At 45.2% G+C, this 21,796-nt stretch overlaps 2 protein-coding genes across 9 annotated transcripts in view; one reads left to right on the top strand and one right to left on the bottom strand.

The window, feature by feature from the left end:
• The window catches only part of BICRA (BRD4 interacting chromatin remodeling complex associated protein), a 128,798-nt gene extending 113,492 nt beyond the window's left edge, over positions 1–15,306 (top strand). For 7 of the 8 annotated variants that reach the window (XM_065571855.1, XM_042861086.2, XM_042861084.2 and 4 more), the window contains 5 exons: positions 266–327; positions 1,439–1,587; positions 3,626–3,720; positions 4,510–4,612; positions 5,830–15,306. In XM_065571855.1, the coding sequence (XP_065427927.1) occupies positions 266–327; positions 1,439–1,587; positions 3,626–3,720; positions 4,510–4,612; positions 5,830–7,028 (1,608 nt within the window). In that variant the 3' untranslated portion in view covers positions 7,029–15,306. The remainder of the gene's footprint in view (positions 1–265; positions 328–1,438; positions 1,588–3,625; positions 3,721–4,509; positions 4,613–5,829) is intronic. The other variant, XM_042861088.2, reaches the window with a different exon arrangement.
• LOC101943721 (calpain-12) overlaps positions 14,663–21,796 on the bottom strand; it is a 33,784-nt gene continuing 26,650 nt past the window's right edge. Inside the window, exons 18-20 of the mRNA XM_065571857.1 lie at positions 20,044–20,160; positions 18,917–18,975; positions 14,663–18,134 (exon numbers count right to left, since the gene is read on the bottom strand). Of these exons, the coding sequence (XP_065427929.1) occupies positions 18,108–18,134; positions 18,917–18,975; positions 20,044–20,160 (203 nt within the window). The 3' untranslated portion in view covers positions 14,663–18,107. The remainder of the gene's footprint in view (positions 18,135–18,916; positions 18,976–20,043; positions 20,161–21,796) is intronic.

Below are 21,796 nucleotides of genomic sequence, written 5' to 3'. Positions count from 1 at the left end.
TGAGCAAAGCTGTTTCTCTTAGTCGTCAGCAAGAATTATCCCTTTTCTTCTGCACTTTGTCCAGAATCTCCAAAATCATCCAACTGATTTCCTCCTGCCCACAATCCCACTTTATTCTCCAATTTCCTTGTACTAATTTACGGAACAGAAAGAGTTCTTTCTAATGTGAGCTGGATGGTTCCTCCGTTAGGTCATCCTTCTCTGCAGAGTAAAACGAATCTATTGATGACTAAGTCCTTTCATGTGCATTCTTTTTCCTTACCAGTACGATAGTAAGCTTGGAAGTCTGAAAAAAACTCCTACACTACAGCCCAGCAAAGAAGCTTGGTAAGTGTTTGCCAGAGAGCGTGTGTTGGAGCCTAAGAAGTTAAAGAAAGCAGTGTAAGGGTAACAGTAACATCACATGCGTAGTAAGGTTAAAGTTTAACAGACTAACCCGCATCTGGGTTAACTCTGGAGTCCTGCAATGTTGTGCACCGTAATCCACTCTATTGGGGAGGAAACATGATACTTTATCATGGCATGGCAATTCTCGGTAACATAGCATGCCCTTCAGTGCCTCTCCAGAGAGCCCCATGGGTGACCCTAGTTGAATGTACATTTCACACTGAAGAGAATAATTCTTCCAGAATTTTGCTGTGGTTCTTTTCCTGTATGGTCAGTCATTCTTCCTTCTCCCTGATTGCACTCATCCTCCTTTTGTGTTAGTGTGTTTAGCATGAGCGTGCATACACACACGCGCGCACCTACAACATAGCCAGCTATGTATTACGCTGCTTTTGTTTATATCCGTGTGTGCCTGTCTGCACATAGTACTTCACACATGCACAGCAGACCACATTCCATCACTGCCCATTTTAGCTCAACCAACTTTATTGTTAGTGGCAGGAGGATGAGACTATTTTAACTGGAAGATAAATTACATTTTCCTTAATTAGTAAAACGGTGTAGTAATATAATTTGAAGGCTCCCAGGGGGCACTTTTATAATTGAGTTATAGGATGTCTGAGTCACATTCCATGTATCAAAAGAACCTTTCGTCTGTTCTATGATCCTCTTGCTGCTGCCCAGAAATCTCACAAGATGCTATATAATTCAGTTATGAGTGCCTTTTGGCAACCATAAAACTACATACAGTATTAACAGGGATAAGTAATTGTGTGTGTGTGTGTTCCTCGTGTGTGCACATATGTGTATTTCATGTTCCACACGTATAAAACTGCTCATTTTCTGCAGACATAGAAGGTAAGCTTTAGAGCATCTCTGTATATCATGCTTCAGTCACTGCAAACAGCCTATATATATATATATTGGAAGGAGGAGCAATAAGAATTTCAACCACTCAGCATAATGCTTTTATAGATATCTCTGCTTTTGAGTCTGTGTTTTCCATACACTTTGTACAACTGTCTGACTTGTCCTTTTTTTTTTTTTTTAGTTTCTTGGAACAGTTACATAAACATCAGGGAGCAGTGTTGCACCCTGACTATAAAACTTCATTCCGATCGTTTGAAGATGCCTTACAAAGGCTTCTGCCCTATCATGTCTACCAGGGGATGCTTCCCTCTACCCACGACTATAGAAAGGGTAAGTTCAGCTGTGTATACACGGAAGGATGGTAACTAATAGTCCAAGAACTATAGCAAGGTGTTTTAAATTTAGCAGGGCTTCACTAAGCAACAGAATGGAGGGGGGTCTTACCCTCAGGAAGTAAACTCAGGCCTCTTCTTCTGATGTTGGCATGAGAGAGATCACGGTTGGTGGGTCACGGGGGAAAATGGATTTGTCCAGCCATGAAAAGAGAGAAGTAAACTCCACTCCAGAAAAAAGATAAAATCCCCAAAACCTGAATAAACTTCCTGGAAGCACATGTTTGAAATCTGGCAGTGTCTCAGCCCTTTAAACTTTCAAAGCTAGATAAACTGAGTTTAGTTTAGTAAGGCCACTAATGATCCCTTAGGGTTTTTCATAAGAGTTGGAGTTTACCCTGGTATCCTTGGTCAAAAGTTCTCTTTCCCCTGTTGCTGCTTTGCAGTTTGCCCTCCTCCACTCCAGAAGTGGCTGCATTTCATAGATTCCAAGGCCAGAAAGGACCATTGTGCTCATCTAGTCTGACCTGTATAACACAGACCATAGAACTTCCCCCAAAATAATTTTAGTAGTGCTGTGCATAGTTTGTAAAAGACCCCTCAAGCATCCAGGCTTTGCAGAAGAGAAAACTATGAGTAGTTTTAATACATAGTGCTGTACACTTTCAAAGTTTATTACAAACATTAATTAACAATTTTAAACTCACTCGCTTTATCTGTGTGGTATATGTGCCTTATGAAGTTTTCCACGTTATCAGTTAGTGCAGGGAGTTCAACCTCTTCTTCCCATGTAGTTGTATCATTCTTCTCTTTGCGAGGAATATTACCTAACCCATCTTGTCTCTCTAATATCCTGGTACCAATACAGCTACAACAACACTGCATATAGCTTTGTGTGGAGTGTCATTTTTTATTTATTTCCACTAAGAAAGATGATAAACCTGTTTGTTATAACGTGCATTTGATGCAGAAAGGATCACTTTCCCTAGTGTTAAAATTCAGGGAAAAAGCATTGTTATATTAATTGTCTGCAGGCTATGATTTTCATTTACTCTAAACGGTATCCATATGTAAAATAATGAACAGTATAGAGAATGTGAATCAGGCGCTCTTATTTATCCTCCTATAACAGAAGAATAAGGGGAGCATTTTATTAAATTGAAAGGCAACACATTGAAAACTGATAACGTACATTGATGTGCCATACATAATTAACCTATGGAAATCATAACCACAAGATATGATGGAGGCCAAAAGCTTAGCAGGACTCAAGGGATTTATCCATGTATATGAATAATGAGAACATCCACGGTTACATTAGACGGGATACAAAATATATTATAGGGACATAACCTCTTCTTCTGGGGGAGGGAGGAGATTAGGAAGAAATTTCCCTTTGGGTCAATTAGTCCGTAGTTGTCCTTTTAGGGTGTTTTGTGTCCCTTCCTCTGAAGCATCTAGTATTGTCCACTGACAGAGACAGTATATTGATCTAGATGGGCCCTTGGTCTGATCCAGTCTGGCAGTTCTTGTGTTCCTCAAAACTGTCTGCTGAAGCACTCTTCTACTCCAAACGTCGAGTTGATTCACTGCTTGGCGCTGTACTGCAATCCAGACATAAAGCCAGCTCCTGGCCTGGCAATGATCTGCAGTCTCAAATCCTGAATGTGTAGAGAGAGTTTAAAACCACTTGATGTTACATAGAGAAAAATATCTCTTGTCTCAATGGTCCCTTGCCCCTCTAAGCTATGAGACCAATCACATGATCATGTTCACAATTAAAACCAGCCACATACTTTAGGAAGAAACCTAAGCTGATGTGGAAAGCATTTGAAGGAGCAATCACAATTGTGGCTGCTGAGTCCCCTAGTAACACTAATGTTGATATAGAATGTTAGTCCTGTTTCTGCATTTACCTTGTCATATCAAATGTCTTTCAGGGAATGGAGACTTTCCTTTCAGACCTAACGAGGTAGCCCCAGCAATGCCTTTATACAAAAAACCAAATAGCCTTCTTTCTTTACCTCTTCTTTTAGTAGATGAAGAGTTTGAAACTGTGTCCACCCAACTGCTGAAACGCACACAAGCTATGTTGAACAAATATCGTCTGCTGCTCTTAGAGGAGTCTCGGGTAAGATCGGCCTTTATGTGCTACTGTGCTCAATGGTATGATGGTCAGCATGATTATTGGTCTGCTCTAATCTATCTAATGAGAGTTTAAATTGCAGTTTCACTTACTAAATATGACCATGTTGAGGAATAAGGGCTCAATCCTGCCCTGTTGAAGTCAGTGGGAGTTTTTCACTTGATTTCAGTTAGAACAGGATCAAGCTGTAAGTAGGGAGACTGGGGAAAAGGCTGTTACCTTTGGGAGGAACTCATCACAACTACGTCAATTAATGTTTTCATTTTACTTTTAAATTGAAACAGGACATTTCAATTTAAAACTAAAATAAAACATGAATTTACATAGGTCCCTTCCAGTTCTATGATTAGTGAGGGGTAATTTTGCAGCAAGCCTGGAACTTTTTTTTTTAAATGGGGACAGGAAAGCTTGGTCACCCCAGAAATATGACACATTAACTTAGATTATACGTTTATATTAAAATTGTGACTCCTTATCTGTGCTGTAAGAAAGGCAGAGATTCCGTACTATAAACCACTACCCAAAAGCCCTTCCCAAATGTCTAAGTGAGGAAAAGTGCTTTCCAGTGCATGGATGAGACTTGTGCCAGCTCCATGAGAACAAGCACTATTCAGTGACATGTCAAGGTAATTCACCATTGTGTTAGTGCTTGTTTCCCTAAAGCAGAAGCAGGAGAGGCTTGTAGGTTATGATTGGGCCCCTAATTTCTGTACTGTGGTTACTGTGCCTTTCTTTTCCTCCACCCCTCACCTGTTTTTCATTTTTGGTCTGCAGAGAGTCAGCCCTTCTGCAGAGATGGTGATGATCGATCGAATGTTTATTCAGGAAGAAAAGACCATGTTGGCTCTTGATAAACAGCTAGCAAAGGAGAAACCAGGTTAGGGAGACATTATTTCTATCTGTGCTCCTCACTTACTCATATGCTGCTCCTCCCACCTCTCCCTAGACACAGTATTTTCCTACCTTTTTAAGTTACTAAGGGAGGAGTGGAAAACTTGTAAACCAGTGAGCTGGCCCATGCCAGCGCTCAGCCAACTTCATCTGAATACAGAGGGGTCAGTCTGCAGAGACTGCACGTCCCATTTTACAACGCTTCCGTATGATCTGAGTAGAAGGCTGCTCAGAACAAGATGGAGCAGTGTGAGTTGGGTTCCGTAGGCTCCTCCATCTGGCCGTCTGTATCAAAGAAGTCAGTGGCTGCAGTCTTCTCCATTTTATACAAATTAGGTGCAGTCTGTAGGTTCCTGATAAATTGCTTACAGTTCTCAGTTTCCCTAATTTTGGGTGCCTTTATACTAATGGGTTTGTGTAAATTTATGGCATCTTTTCGCAGTAATATATATTTGCTTGGCTCAACTTGAAAAAGCTGGAAAGAGCCTTGGAACAAGGAGAAAATCTGTGCAGCCTAGAGAAGAAAGAGCAACTAGGCAGTGGTGTCTGTAACATGAACAGCCAAATTACCAGGGCTCTGAAATGGTTCCTGCTGGGCACTCATGATCAAAGGAACACAGGTGGCTTTTTGAATGATTGTGTTCCTCTCCTTGTGTGTTCAGTGAAAGCACATGGGGAGGCTGAGCCAGTAAGGGACTAAACCATATAGGAGGCAGAAGGAGAGAAAATTAGCTAAGAGAAAGAGAAGAGGGGCTGAGAAACAGAAGAAGCAGCTAGCAAGAGTGGGGGGGAATTACAGAACAGAAAATAAATCCCAGCTGGAACAGGGTAAGTGTTGATTTGTAAAAATTATTTTATTTAATTTTGTTGACAAAAGTAAGGAATTGCTGAGATGGCAAAATGCTCCTTTCTCCTGAAGGAGAGACTGTCTGGTGATTGAAGAAAGGGAGTATGAGTCAGGACTTCAGGGTTTCTAATCCCAGCTCTGGTGGTGGTTTGCTATAAAATAGGGATAAAACTTCCCTCATGGACTAGGATTTTTTAGGATGAATTAATTAATTAGGGTAATTGTTAGATGCTAGGGAAAGTCAAGAATTATTATTAGTTTTAGGGTTGACACACACTTATTGTTACCATTTTTCTGATGGGTGTTTTCTCAGTGTGCTGCTTTGGCTGGACTGTGACATTGTGTTTTTGTTGCAGATGAGTATGTTTCATCATCTTCTCGCTCACAGAGCCTCACTTCCTCTCTGGCTCTAGCCTCTGTATCCAGCATCACCCCAGCTTCTGAGAACCTAAAGATGCCTCCAGTACAGACAGCCACCCAGATCCACCCCACCAAATTGGTTATCAAGCACAGCGGAGGCTCCCCTTCTGTCACATGGGCAAAAGCTTCGCCTTCTTTGGATGGAGATGAGGATGCCCTACCCTCAAGGAGCAAGCCCCCAATCAAAACTTATGAGGCACGGAGCCGGATTGGGCTTAAGCTGAAGATCAAGCAGGAGGCTGGTCTCAGCAAGGTGGTGCACAACACTGCCTTGGACCCAGTTCACCAGCCGCCTCCGGTGTGCACAGTCATCAAAACAGCTGACCAGCACTCTTCAGCTGCCCCCACCGCCACCACCACTGCTGGGCAAATGAACGGGACTATTGACCATGTAACCTCAGCGCCTGTGGAGAAAAAACCCATTGTGACCTACTGCAGGCTTCCGCTTCGTAAGACTTACAGAGAGAACGTGGATGCTTTTATAGCAGATAAAGCCACTGATGCCTGTCCGAAGGGAGGCATCCCAAAGGTCGATACCATCCCCAGCACCCTTGTGATCAAGCAGGAGGACGGCTCCAAAGGCGTGATCACCTCTCTCAAAACCCATGAAACCCCAACTGTGGTGGTGGCAGAGAAGAGCAAGCCGGAGGAGAGCTCCAAGCTCCTGTTTTTCAACAGAAGCGATGCCCGTTCTCTGGTGATGCAAGACAGCCCTGCTCCTCCGAAGACCGATGACTCTACCAGTGGCCTTATGAAGGAACTTGCAGAAGTAGAGGATGAGTTTTATCACGGAATGATAAAAACGGAGCCCCCTGACCACAGCTCCGGCTCGGAGCTCACCTGGGAGGTTCCCTTGCCTCCAGCTAAGCGCAGGAAGTCGGAGTCCTTTGATGTGGATAATGCCAGCTTCTCCAGCGACAGCCCCCAGGATGACTCCCTTAATGAGCACCTACAGAGTGCCATTGATAGCATTCTCAACCTGCAGCAACCTCAGACTGGGGGTCAGAATATCCGGACACCCTCCTCCTCTTACAACTCCTCTTCCTCCCCTTTCTCTTCACCTGTCCATCGTACAGACACTTACCTTGCCCCTAATCACAATGGCGGCCTTGGAGCAAGGACGTTGAACAGATAACAGAAAACCAAACTGAGCAGAAACTGAACAGAAAGCAAGGACCGAAGAAGACGCTCTTGCTGGTTGAAACGGTCGAGCACCATGGGTGTCAATGGTGCCGCCTACCCAGAGACCCGATGGCTCGGGCCTGGCACCAGCAGGAGTGGGGGAAGAGGGTGTCCTAATGATGCTTCATCCAAGTGTTTATATGATGGGTTTTGGATGTTGTAAAGTACAAGCTGAGGCTGGATTTACAATACACTCGTCTCATCAAATACACCCTATAATGGCAAGTGAGAAGCAACCAGGCGGGTGGGAGGGGATTGATGGGGCCCATAGGTAGTGCTGGCTGTGTAATTTAGATTCTGTAACAAATTGCTAATTTGAATATCTGATTGATCCGTTTCCTCTCCCCCCGCCCCATCTTAAACTTTGAACAGATTGCAAGTCAAGCCAGTGTGAGGCAAAAGGGGACTCTGCAGGAATTGCCACAGGGGCAAAATTTATTGTTCATTTTTAAGTTATTTCAAGAATCAAGCATGGGCTTGTGGAACCTCTCATTGGTCAACAAAGGGCAAAAAAATAGTCAAGAAAGGAAATGCAAACACTAATCATTAAAAAGAAAGAAAGTTTACAACTAAATCTATACGTTTTACTCCTACAACTTGAAGAGAAGCAGTTCCCTTGGGAGTAGCTGTGGGTAGGACTAGCAGGAGCAGCACAGGGGAGATGGGGGAAGAGAGGAATATCATGCAATCATTTACTCGGAGGGGGGTGGTTACATAGCTTTTTGTTGTACTCCATGGCAACCTGATATTTTGGTAGCAACCGGGCAAAGTGTATTCAAGTTGTGTTAGGAGCGAAGCTGGTCTGGCATTTCCCTGCAGCATTCCAAGGCAGGGGGTGTGCTGATAAGAGAACAGGCTGGGGCCAAGGCATCGTGTTGCAATGTTCTGCTTGGAGCTAGGCAAAGGCAGAAAGCAAAAATGCCAAATGAATGTTTACATGTTTTACATTTCTGCTTTGCATCATTCGTTGTTGTTTAAATGTTTTCTTATACTCTTCTTCCATTATCTCAGTTACCTTCATCTTATTGCTTTCCCATAGGGGTCCCCTGTTTCCTTATTAAAGCCATAAAAGGTGGGGGGGGGCGTTTTTATAGCATGTACTCTTGAGACACTGTGTCATGACCATCAGTCTCCTGACTAAGGAGGACTGGATGGGGCTCCCTTAGGGACCTATCAATGCCTCTCCCTAATCAGTTAGAAGAGGAGACTGTTGAATGACACAAGGTACTCCTTCCTCTCCACTTCAGCAGCACTGCTAGCCCCAGGCAGTCTGGGATGTGAGAGTATTCGACTGAGTGACAAACCCAAATCATCCTCTTCATAGCAGTGCTGGACACTTTTACTTTTACTATGCCACCAGGCCCACTTGTCCCCCATCAGTTCCTGATTTTCCTTTTCCTTTAGTTCTTCCCATTCTGGCTGTCTCCCCACATCCTGCAGGCACTGGAACTCAGAGGCATACAGGGAGGTTTAGAAGCCCTATTAAATGTATATGAGCAGGTGGATGCTGTGATAGATCAGATACCTGGCCTTTTGCTGACAAACTTCCAGTGGCTTTGTCAAGATTTGAGTTCTAACACCTGCCTTGTGCTAAGGATTCCAACCACCGTCTCTTTAGAATTCACACGTATACTAGGGCTGCCACTTCTCTCTCTAATCCTAGATTTATCAGTTAAATGCTGCCTACTGAAATTATCAGGCATCTTATAACATTGGTTTCAATGCGTGAGGCTCTGTCATTCCAGTTCAGTCTTCCTGTTCTCTGATGCGAGCTTATTGCCATACTCATGGTCAGTCTCACACCAGGCCGACACATGGATAATGGTTGAGAACACTGTGATACAGAAAATGCCAGGAAATGTGAGCTGGGCTAGATCACATTTATTTCACTACAAATAACAGACATAAACCCTTCCAAAAATGTACATTGACTAATGCCAGAAACCCTGAGGAGGATCTATTTATTCCCACTCATGCCTTAGTATTTCTTTACCCAAATGTGTGGTGACAGCGGAAATACATGGTTTCTTTTCACTGTTCCCCCACATGGGTATGTATGTAACCATAACTTAATTGTATGTATGTATGTAGACGCTGTAACCTGTATGTGTGGCATTCATCCCATTAGAGCTTTTTCACTGATTTTACCTCCATTTTTTATTGGTGGTAGTAGGAGTTAGGGCTTTGCATCAGTGCCATCAAGTATTTGTGATGTGCCATTAGTCCGGATTCCTTCAACAGCTTACTGATGTCATTCATTACCACACGATAGGAGTGGTATGTACCATACAAACGGATTGCAGTATCAGCACACCACCTGCTTGGAGTCTCTTGTGTTGGCAGGCCCCTGCTGCTGTAGATGGGATCCCCCAGTTCAAACCAGGATGGGAGAATTGGATTTGTGAGGGAATGCATCTCCTCTTGCTGGCCTGGAGTGGACGTGTGGAAAGGGATGTCACTCTGCAAAAGAACATCTCCTTTTCTATCAATAGGCAAGACAGAGAGATAATGATCAAAGGTAGAAGCCTGGTTAAAGTAATTTGCACTCCACTCCCAGTGCTCTTAGCTGCCCAAAGTGGGGGTTAAGAAGTGGTGAAATATCAGGAGGGTAACAATAAATTAACAGGAAGTTAAATCAACTAGGTGAGGATATCAGGCTCCCCTAAAATACATTGCTCACAACTGGGTTGATAACACTTAAAACTGCAGAGTGTTGTATTACAGCCACTGAGGGATTCCCCATCCCAGATGAAAGTGTGAGCCTGTTCTCTAGCCGCTTTTAGTATTTTTGATCCTTCACAGTATTTCTTTCTTCAGTTTCTTCTATGCACTGAGTTCTATAAATTAATGGGTTTCAATCCTCCTCATATTTATCTCACCGGTTGTATTTTTTTAAAACAGACCCTCCTTTTTGCCTTCAGTACTGAAATTCCCTTTCGAGAACATCTTTAGAGCAGGGCATTCAGAGAAAACCAGGTGGCAGCTACTACCTTGTCTGGCAGGCTTACTAAAAAATTGTAACTATGGAGGTAGCACAGACGTGGCACTTCTCTGTGTCCCCTGCTCTTTTATATATACACACACCTCCCACCATATGGCTTGACAGATAACCTGCAAAACCAGAGCAGTTCATGAGATAATGTCGAATTTCCTGTGTTGTGTGCATATATGAGAGAGAGAGAGAGAGAGCTCACAGAGTGAAAAATCAAACTTCAAAGATTGTGACCTTAACACAGATGTACACTATTCTGATATTAGTCTCTCTCCTGTTACCAGACCTATGGAATTTGCAAAAGTGTCCCTGAGGGAGGGTGGGAAAGGAGGGCAAACATATCTTTGTGAGCCTGGAGCCAAGTACCTGCCTGTTGGCATTAGCATCCTTTTGGATGACGAAGTAGAGAGTTGGTGAACAGAAAAGGGAGAAAATGGTCAGTGTTATCAGTTAGAGGCGTTTGAATTTGGAAGTTTTTCTGCCTTCCCTCCCTCCCCCCTTAAATTGATTTACAGTTTTACCATCCCCAGCCCACACCCCTAACGAATGTCCTGAATTGCAGCTGCTATCAGACTCCTGTGGAAGGAAGCCTGTTAGCATTGTATGCTGATTAACCGTAAGGGGCCACCACCTCCTTTATTCCATGGAAGTTTAGTGTTTTCTTTTCACAGCAATCCCCACAACAACATCTGAATCTTAAAAGGCACAACCACCACCACCAGTCCCTCCACGTTTTAGTCTCTCATATATTGTCGGCTGGGATTCAGTGTAGCCCAATGAATTCCTTCCAAATTGTGGTCCCATTGAAATCAATGGTAAAACTCCCATTGACTTCACTGGAAGAAGGACTGGCCTCCTAGAAAGTTTGCTGACTCTGGTGGAATTAGCACTGTGAGTCTGCCAGTGCGCATGTGTCTCTAGTAGTGGTGTTGGGGAGATATTTTATGAGCATAAAGGCTGCTTCCACAAATGGGGGGAGGGGGATTAAGATTATAGTGGGCCCAGATTTCCCCCAAATCTTTAAGCTCGCACCTATGTAACATTCCTCCACCAGCCATCAATGTGCGGAGCTTGTGCTACATGAGTGAGAGCAACTCAGCACCCAGTCAGTGCCTGTCCTGGATCATGGTATAATATGTAACCTGAGGAGCCAAGTGAGGGAGTATCCCAGTTTGCGGTTGCTTGGATTCCTTGCTGCAAACAATCCTGACACACTCCTGGGTAGGCTGGCCACCGTGTGCTTTATTTACAGTGGACTATACAAGTGTTTGGTCCCCACCACATAAGCTTTTCTCCAAGTCTTTATCTACTACCAAGGCACAGGACAGGAGGGAGAGAGAGATCTCACCACTCTGAAATCCTGAGCTCCTTTTCCCTTCCTCCCAGCCTTCCATCCTGTCTCTCTCTGAACCATCGTCAACAGACCGCTGAATCCCCTTGTTGATTGGTTAATCACCTGGTACCTGAGCCATTCGATTTATGCAGGGACAGTACCAAGTGCAGAGTGGTGAGTCAGCCTCAGGGTACTCTCACTCTATCCCAGGAGACCCCTGCGTTGTGTGCACTGGCACGAGTCACCTGTTGTGAATCTCATTGATGTGCTGCATCAGTGGGTTTCTTCAGGCTGCAAGTTCTGGATGTGTAGCCCTGTCTATTCTGGCATTACAAGGTTAATCAGGTTTTTAACATGGCAGGGCAGCCAGGGCGCATGGGCCCATGCTGTGTTAAACCTGAACGGTTAAGGAAAAAAGATAATGTTTTAAAAGTGTCTGTTGTAGGTTCCTCATTGGGCTGGAGCAGATTTACTGTTTGACACTGTCAGCATTGGCCAAACACATGGTTAAACCCCTTTTTGGCCGCTATTAAACTTGGTTGCAGTGTGACTCTTACAGCTGCCAGAAATTCCCCTAACCTTTCTTCTGTTGTCGCTCTTTTTATTATCCTTATTTTTAAAAAGTAGGTCTAAATCCTTTTTCACACTCGCAATACCCTCTTACATATTTTAGAGGCTCCAGTTCGTCTCCTGAATGTATGCTTTAAGAGACCAAACTGTTTGGCCTCATTCTGGGAGTTACCTAATAAGTAGCTGCTTCATATACTTCCAAATCCATGTTGTTTTTCCTGCTTTCTGCATGTGAAAAAAGAAACACGTGGTCAGGCTGCAGATTAAACCCAGGCTGCCCCCTTGGCTAATGTCCTAGTGTTTTACCAACAGAACAAGTTAGGCCCAGCAAGTTGTGCTAGGCTTAGTTGCTTGAGCTCTTGATAGGAAGCCAGATGAACTGCTTTCAGCCACTAACTAAACATCTTTTATTATTTTTTCTTTTGCTGCTTCCCTTTCTTTCCAAGAAGGAATCATAAATCTCATTTCCAGGGCCTGGGAATTAGCCATAACTGCATTCAAATTCCTACATATCCTCATATGCTCATTACAAACAGACTTCAAACTCAGTCTTTGAGGATATGTGAATGTTTGTAAATCATCAAGGTATCTTCCTTCCTGGACCAATTTTTGGTGGTTAACATTGTCCTAAAATCTGCAAACTCCATTTAAAATTCAACTGCCTACTCTTGCATTATAGCTCAAGACACTCAACTAGAAATCTAGGGAGTCAGCAACTTTTCTTTTTCTCCCTCTGGGATCAGATTTTCAAGATGGCTCAGTACTCAACAGCTCAAATTTAGGCATATAAATAAAATCACTTGATTTTCAAAAATACTCAACCCCCAGCAGGTCCCACTGTTCTGGATGGTGAGGACTTGAAGGTCTGGACCCTATTACTTTCCTCTCTTCCTCTCCTCCTCATTTCTGACTAAAAAGAGGCCTTAAAAGTGTTCATATGCCCCTCATTACTCCACACCAAGAAATATAAAAAGGGGAAAGTAATTAATTTAGAACTCCAGAGGCAGCTATTGCAATTCAGTGGATGGAAGCAAGTACCGGTATTTTCCAAGAATGAGTTTGCTTTAAAAGCAGTGGGGAAGAGGAATTATTGTGGCAGGAGGGCTGGTGGCTTTAAGCAGTAAGTAATTGGATCCCTTATGTGAATACAAACCTCCTTAAGAAATGTGTGCAGGTCACTCTTGAGGAGTTTTGAACATATCAGAATCTCCTGTTTTGTTCCTTGTTTTCGATTCTTATAGCTAGTGTTAATTTTGCACAATCATTCTTGCCTCTGCCACCTTCCTCCCAACTCAGTACATGCTCACGCACACAGTGTAGGTCAAAAATACTCAAGACATTTTATAAACCAGAATATTTCAGTGTGTGCATTTAACGCTCATAGCTGTGAATGCACTTGACAAAGAGACTAGAAAAGCTTATGCAATCAGGTCCTTCCAGCTATGCAAGTACAGAATTGACACACCATGTTCTAGTCCATTGGGAGATGAATAGCTGGGAATGGAACACATGCAGGCTTTCTTTTACCACCTGGCCTTAGTGTCACTTGCACACCTTTTATTAGCTAACCGCTTTTTACCTGTGACAGAAACATTGAAGTCCAACATTAGTGTTTGTTACCATCCTATTCACTCCAACTCCTTTATGCACATAATTGAATGTCCCCATGTCCCCTGAGGTATTTTCCTTGTTGGAAAACGGCAATATAGGAAAAGACATCACCATTCTTTACACCCGCAAACAATAATAAAACGACTGCTGGAGAAAGTAGAAAGTTTTGGACAGTGACTGCTCACCCAAACTATTCTTCAACATCAATTTCTTCTTTAACCCTTTATGTGTCTTGTGAAGTAGAGAAAAGTTTGTGTCTTAAGGAAAATTTGCAGTTTAATGAAGACAGTTTTTTAGGGGGCATACTTTAACCAAAAATGAAAAATAAAAAAATTACGGTCTACTTTTTTTCTTTGACAAGAGTGTTTTAACATTAGACCATCCACCACTGATGTAGGTTTTTTGGATAGTTATGTATCAGGTCTGTACCTCTGTGCCCACAAGTTTTTCTAATACTATTTTATTTTAAAAAAAATTAGCAGTGTTGCTTTTCCATTCACTTCATGCTGTGTAGCAGTTCACAAAACTGCCTGATAAATTTTGCCTTTGTACCAGGTGTATTTTAATTCCTCCGTTTGGGAAGCCTTCTCAATCAAACTTTTTAAGGTTTGTTGCTTGTGAACTGCCTTTGATACATTCTGAAGCACTGGTTCTACTTAAGAAGGGAGGTCTCCTGTTTTATCACAGTAGCCTGGGCTTGTTAGAAGACAAGCAACCGAAGGAGATTGTTTTTGTTTTTTTTATTATTATTACTGAGATTTTATTTTTGCATTTGAACACTGCTCTGTGGCACAGAGCAGGAAGATAAAAAGTCCAAGGAGAGAACCCCCTTTTGGATTGGCTTGCAAACACTAGAGGTCAAAGCGCTCAGTGGCCCCTCTTAACCCTTCATTATCTGCGATGAGAGGATTGGTTAGGTAGCAATAAGAAATGACAATTCCCAGGCTAAAATATTTGGCATTTTCTTTTTTATATATACATATATATATATAAAAATGTGTATTAAATTTTTGGTTTTTGTTTAGTCTCTTTTTTTTTTTTTTTAATCTAAAAGAAAGAGTGACTTGGGATCATTAGAGCGTTATTTTCTTCCTTTTTCTGCAAGATGGATAACTTTAAAACCAGAGACTCCCCTTTTGAACAAAGGCTGATAAGCATTGGCTTTCTCACTGTTACGGGGAAGTATACTCAAAAATTTTTTTACAACTTCCCAGTATTTTGAAATGAACTTGAAGTGACCATACCTTTTTCTTTTCGCAGCGGGGAATGGGGTTCTTTTCACCCCTTTTCTGCACATTTTAATTTACAGAGTTTTGCAGGGGGACAGCTAACGAGTTTTTACTCTCAGCTGCCCCCTATCCATGTCCCCTTGTCTCTGATGTAGAATTAACCGGAAGAGGAAATGCAAAAAAATAATCATGGCAAAAAGTAAATCTATCATCCCTGTCTGTTCATTTCCTCCCCTTCCCCCACCTACCGAAATAAAGTAACAGCAACACTTGCAAAAAAGGAGAGGGAAAATTCCCCACCTCTTAACCAAGTAAAACAACCCCCTTTTCTTTCTTGCCCCGCTGGTACCAGTGAACGCTATCACAGTTCGAAACAAAATATAGTACTATAAAATAATTTTGTACTGTATTTATTGTGTATAACAATTTTTTTAAAGAATTATGTACATTTAGTACTTCTGTGTAAATTAAATTGCTCTTCTTTTTAAATACTGTATATGAATTGTTTTGTGTTTCTTTCCAAAGACCTTTAGAATACAGTTTGGAAATATGCAAATGAGCTCTTGACTTTAGATGGCTCATTTATTATTTGTATTATGGTAGCCCTTATTTGTAATGCTTTTGCTTAGCAAGACAGTCTGATGTTTACGGTGGTTTGCAAAAGGGAAAAGCAAGTTAGACCCTGTCTATATCTTATAAGTATGTCTAGGAACCTGATCACAACCCAGCTGGTTACAAACATGACCCAAAGTTTCTGTCTGAGGAAATACGGTTAAGGGATATTCTGCCCCACAGTTTGGAACCATGACTCCAGTCTGATCCTTGCAAGCATATCCTTGGTTTCCCTCTGGGCCCTGCTGTTTTCACTGGGACAGTGTGGCTTCACGTGGGTGTATGAGTGTGCCTGCAGAAGTCTTGTGGTATGATGAGGGTCCATCTTTGTAACCAGGTTGGGAAACTGGATTATAAATTAGTTCCTGGACATAGCGATATTTGGGTTCCTCACAATCTTGTAGTGCTCACGGTGTGTTACAAGTCTGGCGCCCACGGAAGCAAGAATGAGACTTGTCACTGGATGGGGCTTACGTCTCCACCTTGTGCGGTCATCTTACACCAGTGCAAAGTGAGTGTGAAATGACTGCACCAGATGCCAGGGCAATGGAGAATCAAGCCAGATGATTTCCAACCCTAGTACTTGTTAGACAGGGTCTTGGTCTTGGAAAGTTGTGAACAGAAAATAATTGATACCTTAATAACCGTTTTAAGGTCTGCAGGCTTGGGCTTGAAGGCTGGGGTTCAAAAGAGCCTCAGGTTAGGCTCCCAACTCCACATGAATTTTCATGGGATTTGGACTCCTCTAGAAGCCCCCAGCTTAAATGTCTTTTGAGGTCCTGTTGGCTTTGCTTTTCCCATCTGCCCACCCTGCCCCATCCCAGGGTATGGAGATATCCCATTGTACGCTGGTGGTAGCTTATTGCTTCGTTACATCTTGGCATGGCTGGACATACTGGAAGATTCTAGACGTACCAACAGAAAGGGCCTCTCTGCACCTCTTGATTTGCTGGCCTCTGCTGCACCTTCCTGCGTTTCCAGCAGGGTTTGAAAGTCATTACCGTCTCATGGCTGGTCAGTAAACCATTTTCAGTGGTTAGCCAAACCCTGAAAGGTGTGCAGCACTTATGGGGCAAGGTCCATGACTTGGGCTCTTAGAGTAAGTCTCCGCTGCATTTTAAAACCAGCAGCAGCAAGTCTCGGAGCCCAGGTCTACAGACTCGGGCTTGCACTATGGCACTAAACACAGCTGTGTAGACGTTTGGGCTCGGTGTGGGGCTCGGGCCCTGATCTCCCCCACCTGCCCCAGACATCAGAGCCTGGGCTCCAGCCCAAGCCTGAATGTCTACACAGCTGTTTTTAGTGCTGCTGCGTGAAACCTACAAACCTGAGTCTGTGGACCTAGGATCTGAAAGTCACTGCCATAGGTTTTAAAATGCGATGTTGACATACGCTTAGGTGCAACCAGGATATATATTTGTGCTAGTTGCTTTCACCCACTGTAAATAAATCCACCTTAAATATATACATTTTATACATTTTTAATTAGGTGCTCATTTCAGCTGCTGAGATTCCAAGAGGCAGAAAATTCACAGTTTTGACATCTAAAAGCATTCGTTATATTGGAAATAGTTTGTCAGTAACCCCTCATAGCCACATGAGCAACACATTCCCCACCCCCTTCTCAGGTCCCCCCTGCACTCTTGGGAGCTGGATGTTGAAAAGGGGATGCGGAAAAGGCAGGGTCATGGCCCAGCAGAGCAGTATGCAGAGCTAGGATCGAACCTGCCTCATCCCAAGAGATGAACCAGATGAGGAATATTTGGAGAAAAGTGCAAAGAGCCACAAAAATGATTCCAGGGCTGGAAAAAACACTTTACAATGAGAGACTTAAGGAGCTCAATCTGTTTAGTGCAGGGGTAGGCAACCTATGGCACGCGTGCCGAAGGCGGCACGCGAGCTGATTTCCAGTGGCACTCACACTGCCCGGGTCCTGGCCACCGGTCCGGGGGGCTCTGCATTTTAATTTAATTTTAAATGAAGCTTCTTAAACATTTTAAAAACCTTATTGACTTTACATACAACAGTAGTTTAGTTCTATATTAAAGACTTATAGAAAGAGACCTTCTAAAAACGTTAAAATGTATTACTGGCACGTGAAACTTTAAATTAGCGTGAATGAATGAAGACTCGGCACACCACTTTTGAAAGGTTGCCGACCCCTGGTTTAGTGTATTGAGAAGATCAAGAGGTGAGTTGATTACAGTGTGTAAGTACCTTCCTGGGGAGAAAATATCAGCTGCTAAAGGGCTCTTTAATCTAGCAGAGACGGGCGAAACAAGAACAAATGACGGGAAGTTAAAGCCAGACAAATCCGAGTTAGAAGGGAGGGAGATTAACCACAGGAATGAACTCCCAAGGAAAGTGGCAGATTCTCCATTTCTTAAAGATTTCAGATCACGGCTGACTTTCTGGAAGAGAGACTTTAGCCAGACAAATTACTTGGCTCAATACAGGGATAACGCTGAACTACTCTGGCCTGTGTGATACGGAAAATCAAACTAGATAATCTAATGGTCCTTTCTGGCCTTGAATGCTGTGAATTAGTGCAAAATGATTAGTGCAAAATTATCTATTCAATTTCTCCTAATGCATCCTCCTTAACTGATTTTTTTTTTTTAATTGCATCTTGTTAGGTGTTTGTTGCTGATCCTCCCAGGAGACGATACTGTCCACTCTTCCAGGTTAGGTGAGGGTAGCAAGCTCCAACCACTGAAAGGCAGAAACAAACCCGAACCGTTTAGCAGGCAACCCAAGTCTTTGTGTATCTTCAATGCTGTGTGTCAAGAGAAGTGCTGCAAACCAGAACCCCCGTTGGAAGCTGCTTTAGGAAAGTGGTTGCGTGGGTCGTAGGAAAGAAAAAAGCAAGGGGTGGGGCAATATTTCACTAGCATTTTTTATACTCTGGGGTGGGTCAGGAAGCAACTCTGGGGTGGAAGAGCCAGGAGACAGGCAAGATTGAGGGACGTCAGCAGAGGTGGTGGGTGGAGGCAGGCGTGTATAGCAGGGTTGGGCGGCTGATGGGGATAAGCACAGCTGTGGGGCAGGAGCCCGGAATGGGACGAGAAGGGGAGAGGGGTTGTGGTTTGGGATTGCGGGTGGACTCGGGCTGAGATCGCGGTGGGGGGCCGCCTGGTCAGGATGGAGGTGCAGCGGCGAAGCGGTTGGAGACCCAGGAGTAGCTTGGCACTTTGCAGAGCGGAGTGGGAGAAGTTTGTCCAGCTGCACTTTACTTGGCTCAAACCAGCCCTTCTTCCTTCCACTGCGAAACAGGTGCGCCCAATGCCTTCTCTTGAAGGCCAAGACAAGGGGATGATTACGAGGATGGTTTGGTGCATGCCCAGACCCAGCAGTGGGGCATGAGGAGGAGTAAGCAAAAAGGCTTACTAATTGCTGCAGCAAAAACACTAGGGGTCTCGGCTCAGCTAGCGCCCAGCGTTGGGGCAATGATCAGCGGCCGCTATGAGCGAGGGGCAGTAACCCGTGCTTCTCACCTCCTTCTGCGTCATGGTGATCATCCCGGTACCAGCTTTGTCGTACTCTTGGCACTGCCCTGCCACAACAGAAAGAAAGTGAGACTTAGCAGGCAGCTTTTGCCCACATAACGCTCCTTTCCCCCTTCTCCCCCCCGTGCCTGTGCGCACACAATAGGATACTCTTCTGCCCTGGAACGTGCACACTCATTTGCACCAGTGCAAGGTTGGTGTCAAGTGCTGCCATTCGGAATTGGTAGTGCTTGGCGTGGTCGCTTTGCACAGGTGTTAATGGCTGCATGGTGAGCACGGAATGGAGACGCCGACCCAGGGAACGCCAGTTGCTGTCGCACACAGGAGCCTGAAGTTCAGCCCTTACGTCCCAATTTGCATCACTGACTCCACGGTGTTGAAATTCAGCAATCCCAACATGCCCGAGAGTTGACATCGCATGCCCACAACGTTCAGGCAAGTGGAGCGTTCTGAGCCATTGTTCCAGTTTAGGTCGGTTTCCAAAGCCATGTGGCCCGCCACACAGATTGCTTTTAAATCCTCCTCTTAACGGAGCGGCTGGAGTTACCCACTGATTAATACATGGAGCGAAAGCTCAGCTCGTGCTGTAACCTCACGCCCTGCTCTGACAGTGTCTCCCCTCTACTGCCCGTTCTCGTGCTGGCTTCCCGTCTCTTGCTACAAGACACACCCCGGTTCAGTAAGAAACTGGGCTCGCTATCGGGCTGAGATCTCCGGCCTGTGCTGAACAGGACGGACAGACTGGGATGGTCAGAATGATCCGTTCTGGCCTTAACATCTCTGAATCTCCTGCACGGGATTCACACCTCTCCTCCTCACCTTCAACCCCCTTTACAATTCTCCATCTCTTCTCCTATTCCTCCCTTCCCCCAGCTCACACCCGGGTTGCCACCGGGTCATGTTACAAGGGCTTTATTTCTCCCGGCTCGTTCTGAGGAGATAGACTGGCTGAAGGGGAAAGGTGGGGAGAAGAGGAGTTACGAATGGTTGCTGACGCTAGGGTGTTCTTAGCATGTGATTTGTGCACGTGGCTCTGTGGTGGAGAGGCGTGGATCTGCACAGCCACTGACGGTGGAGCTGCTAATCCTGTTAGCCTAGGGGGAGACAGCGCTTACTGAAGATGGCTTCCAGCTGCACCATGCAGGACAGGAAGCTGTCGAAGTCGATCATCAGGTAGTGGTCGCGGTATTTGCTTGTGATGGTCTCCCTCAGCTGTTGGTTCAAGTGGAAACCTGCGTGCAAAGGGCGAAAAGGATAACGAAGGCCTGAGATTCACACAGTGTTCGGACTTTCACTGGGGCTTGTTGTGCAGTTGTTGCAGCTCGTACCCAGGCTGATTTTGTCTTCTCCAGTTTAATACACCTCAATATCAACAGACACCTGAAAGCTGGGGGCACTTAATGGATGTCTCGTGTCCTGGAAAGGCTGTATGGTCTAGGGGTTAAAGCACAGGCGTGGGGACTCGAGAGCGCTGCCACCTTTGCACAGAGAGGCAAAGAGGCAGCGAGATTAAGAGAATCCCTATTTAATGACTCTCAACGGCTTTGAGCTCTTGAATGGAAGGGGAAAGCATCGTGCCCATGACCTGGCCCTGGGTCAATTCCTGGGGCTAATGTTTAGCACTCTTGGTGTCAGAGCTTTTTCCTGCTTGTATTGCAGTAACACCAATTCAGATGAGGGCCCCGCTGTGCCAGGCGCTGTACAAACAGCCCTGGCAGGAGCTTAAAGAGAGGAAAGGATAGGATGGGGAGGGATAGCTCCGTGGTTTGAGCATTGGTCTGCCAAACCCAAGGTGGTTCTTCGAGTGCTTGCTCATATCCATTCCATTAGGTGTGCGCGCGCCGCGTGCACGATCGTCGGAAGATTTTTACCCTAGCAACACCAGCGGGTCGGCTGTGGAGCCCCCTAGAGTGGCGCCTTCATGGCGCTGAATATATACCCCAGCCGACCCGGCGCCCCCTCAGTTCCTTCTTACCGCCCCTGACGGTCGTTGGAACTGTGGAGCGCGGCATAGCTGTCCTCCACTCTCCCTAGCGTATTTCGTTGTATCACAGTTATAGTTATAGTTATAGTTCTAGTGTTTGTAGTAAATTAGTTAAGTAGTTTTAAAGTTGTTCTAAGTAGTCCAGGGGATTAAGGGGGTCGTCTCCCCCTTTCTCCCCCGGCCGCGGGGCCGGGCTCATGCCCAACGCTCCCGGCTTCAAGCAGTGCGCCTCCTGCGCTAAGCCTATGCCCACGAGCGACCCGCACGACTCCTGTCTGAAGTGCCTGGGAGAGTCCCACCAAACAGATAAGTGCAAGATCTGTAAGGCCTTCAAACCAAGGACCAAGAAGGAGCGGGACTTTCGGCTCAGGCAACTCCTGATGGAGGCGGCACTTAGCCCGGACACTCCTTCTACGGGCCAGGCCACGGCGCCTAGCACCTCGGTGCGCAGTGCCCCAGCGGCACCGGCTATGACGACCACGCGAGTGGCGTCAGACAAGCCTCCCCGGCACCGGACCTCGTCGGCACCGCAAGCACAGCAAGTGCCTCGGCGCCGGTCAGTATCCCCGGGGCATAAAAAAGCCCATAAGACGGGGACATCCGTGCCGAAGACGCCGGCTCCCCCAGTGCCGGGGGTAGAGCCGCGTCCGCCGGTGGAGCAACGGAAACAGGTGCCTCCAGCACCGTCGACTCCGGCGCCGAGGCCGTTGAGTCCGGTGCAAATAGCGTCTCCACCGAGGCCGGCGGTGATACAGTGTCTCCCGTCGACTCCGGAGACCTTCGAGGCAGCGAGAGACTTAATAGCTCTCACGGAGCCGGCACCGCCTCAACCACCGGCACCGACTGCACCGTTGACTCGCCCGGTCCAGTCGAGGGGGAAACCT

The sequence above is a fragment of the Chrysemys picta genome, chromosome 17 (assembly GCF_011386835.1).
Source record: "Chrysemys picta bellii isolate R12L10 chromosome 17, ASM1138683v2, whole genome shotgun sequence".
Classification (NCBI taxonomy): Eukaryota; Metazoa; Chordata; order Testudines; family Emydidae; genus Chrysemys; species Chrysemys picta.
Note: the sequence above shows the minus strand (reverse complement) of the source record. Positions and strands in the feature narration are given on the sequence as shown.